The 871-nt window shown below is 66.8% G+C and overlaps 1 protein-coding gene across 1 annotated transcript; it reads left to right on the forward strand.

Annotated features, from left to right (window-relative positions):
- The first annotated feature begins 219 nt into the window (after nucleotides 1-219).
- Nucleotides 220-426, forward strand: SMIM45 (small integral membrane protein 45). Its single transcript, XM_068561259.1, has one exon. It carries the CDS (start codon nucleotides 220-222, stop codon nucleotides 424-426), a length of 207 nt encoding a protein of 68 aa, XP_068417360.1.
- The last annotated feature ends 445 nt before the right edge of the window (nucleotides 427-871 follow it).

Consider the following 871-nt stretch of genomic DNA (forward strand, 5'->3'; position numbering starts at 1 on the left):
GGCCCCTGTGGTGGGGGCAGCTGTGTGCTTGGTCAGGGGGCCGGGGCTGCTGAGTCACTGCCCTCCACTCTCCAGGGTCTCCGTCTTCCCATCCCTAAGGTGAAGCTCTGACCTCCTGGCTCTGTGAAGCCTGCGGGTCCCCCTCTGGGAGGGTGGGTGGGATAAGCAGCCTCTCTGCTGGTTCTCACCGACCGCGTCTCAGCAGCCAAGGCCGCCGCGATGCCGCACTTCCTGGACTGGTTCGTGCCTGTTTACCTGTTCATCTCTGTGCTCATCCTGGTGGGCTTCGGCGCCTGCATCTACTACTTCGAGCCCGGTTTGCAGGAGGCGCACAAGTGGCGCATGCAGCGCCCCCTGGTGGACCGTGACCTCCGCAAGACACTGATGGTTCGCGACAACCTGGCCTTCGGGGGCCCCGAGGTCTGAGTTGACCGGCTCTATTGGAGGTGGGGGGTGGGTACCGGGTGCCCTCTCCCGTCCCGCCCGGCCTGGAGACCCCGGGGCAGAGGGAGGAGAACCCCTGGTCCTCCAGGCTCTCCCTCGCAGCCCGGCTCCTCCCAGGAGGAGGGGCTCTGGGAGGACCCTGGCTGTGGGGAGATGGGGCACCTGGGTGCCTTGAGATGTCGCTGCTGATGGCCCAGGGCTTGCTCTCCAGGTCAAGCCAGCTCACCCCACACCTGCCCTCCCCAGCTCCGGGGACGCCCCACGGCCCCCCAGTGCCTTTGTGCTGCCCAGCACTCCTGCCCCTCCACCCGGCGTCAGGCATGGCTGCCCCTGCCTGTCCTGAGCCTCCAGATCTCCCACTTCCCTACCAGATCCTCGGTGATGCTCAGCTCCCCACTCCAGCCAGTGGTATCGACCCTACAGCTTC

This window comes from Eschrichtius robustus, chromosome 13 (assembly GCF_028021215.1).
Source record: "Eschrichtius robustus isolate mEscRob2 chromosome 13, mEscRob2.pri, whole genome shotgun sequence".
NCBI lineage: Eukaryota > Metazoa > Chordata > Mammalia > Artiodactyla > Eschrichtiidae > Eschrichtius > Eschrichtius robustus.

Excerpts from the sequence above, each read along its gene's own strand:
- SMIM45 (XM_068561259.1), top strand. The coding sequence starts at position 220 with ATGCCGCACTTCCTGGACTGGTTCGTGCCTGTTTACCTGTTCATCTCT.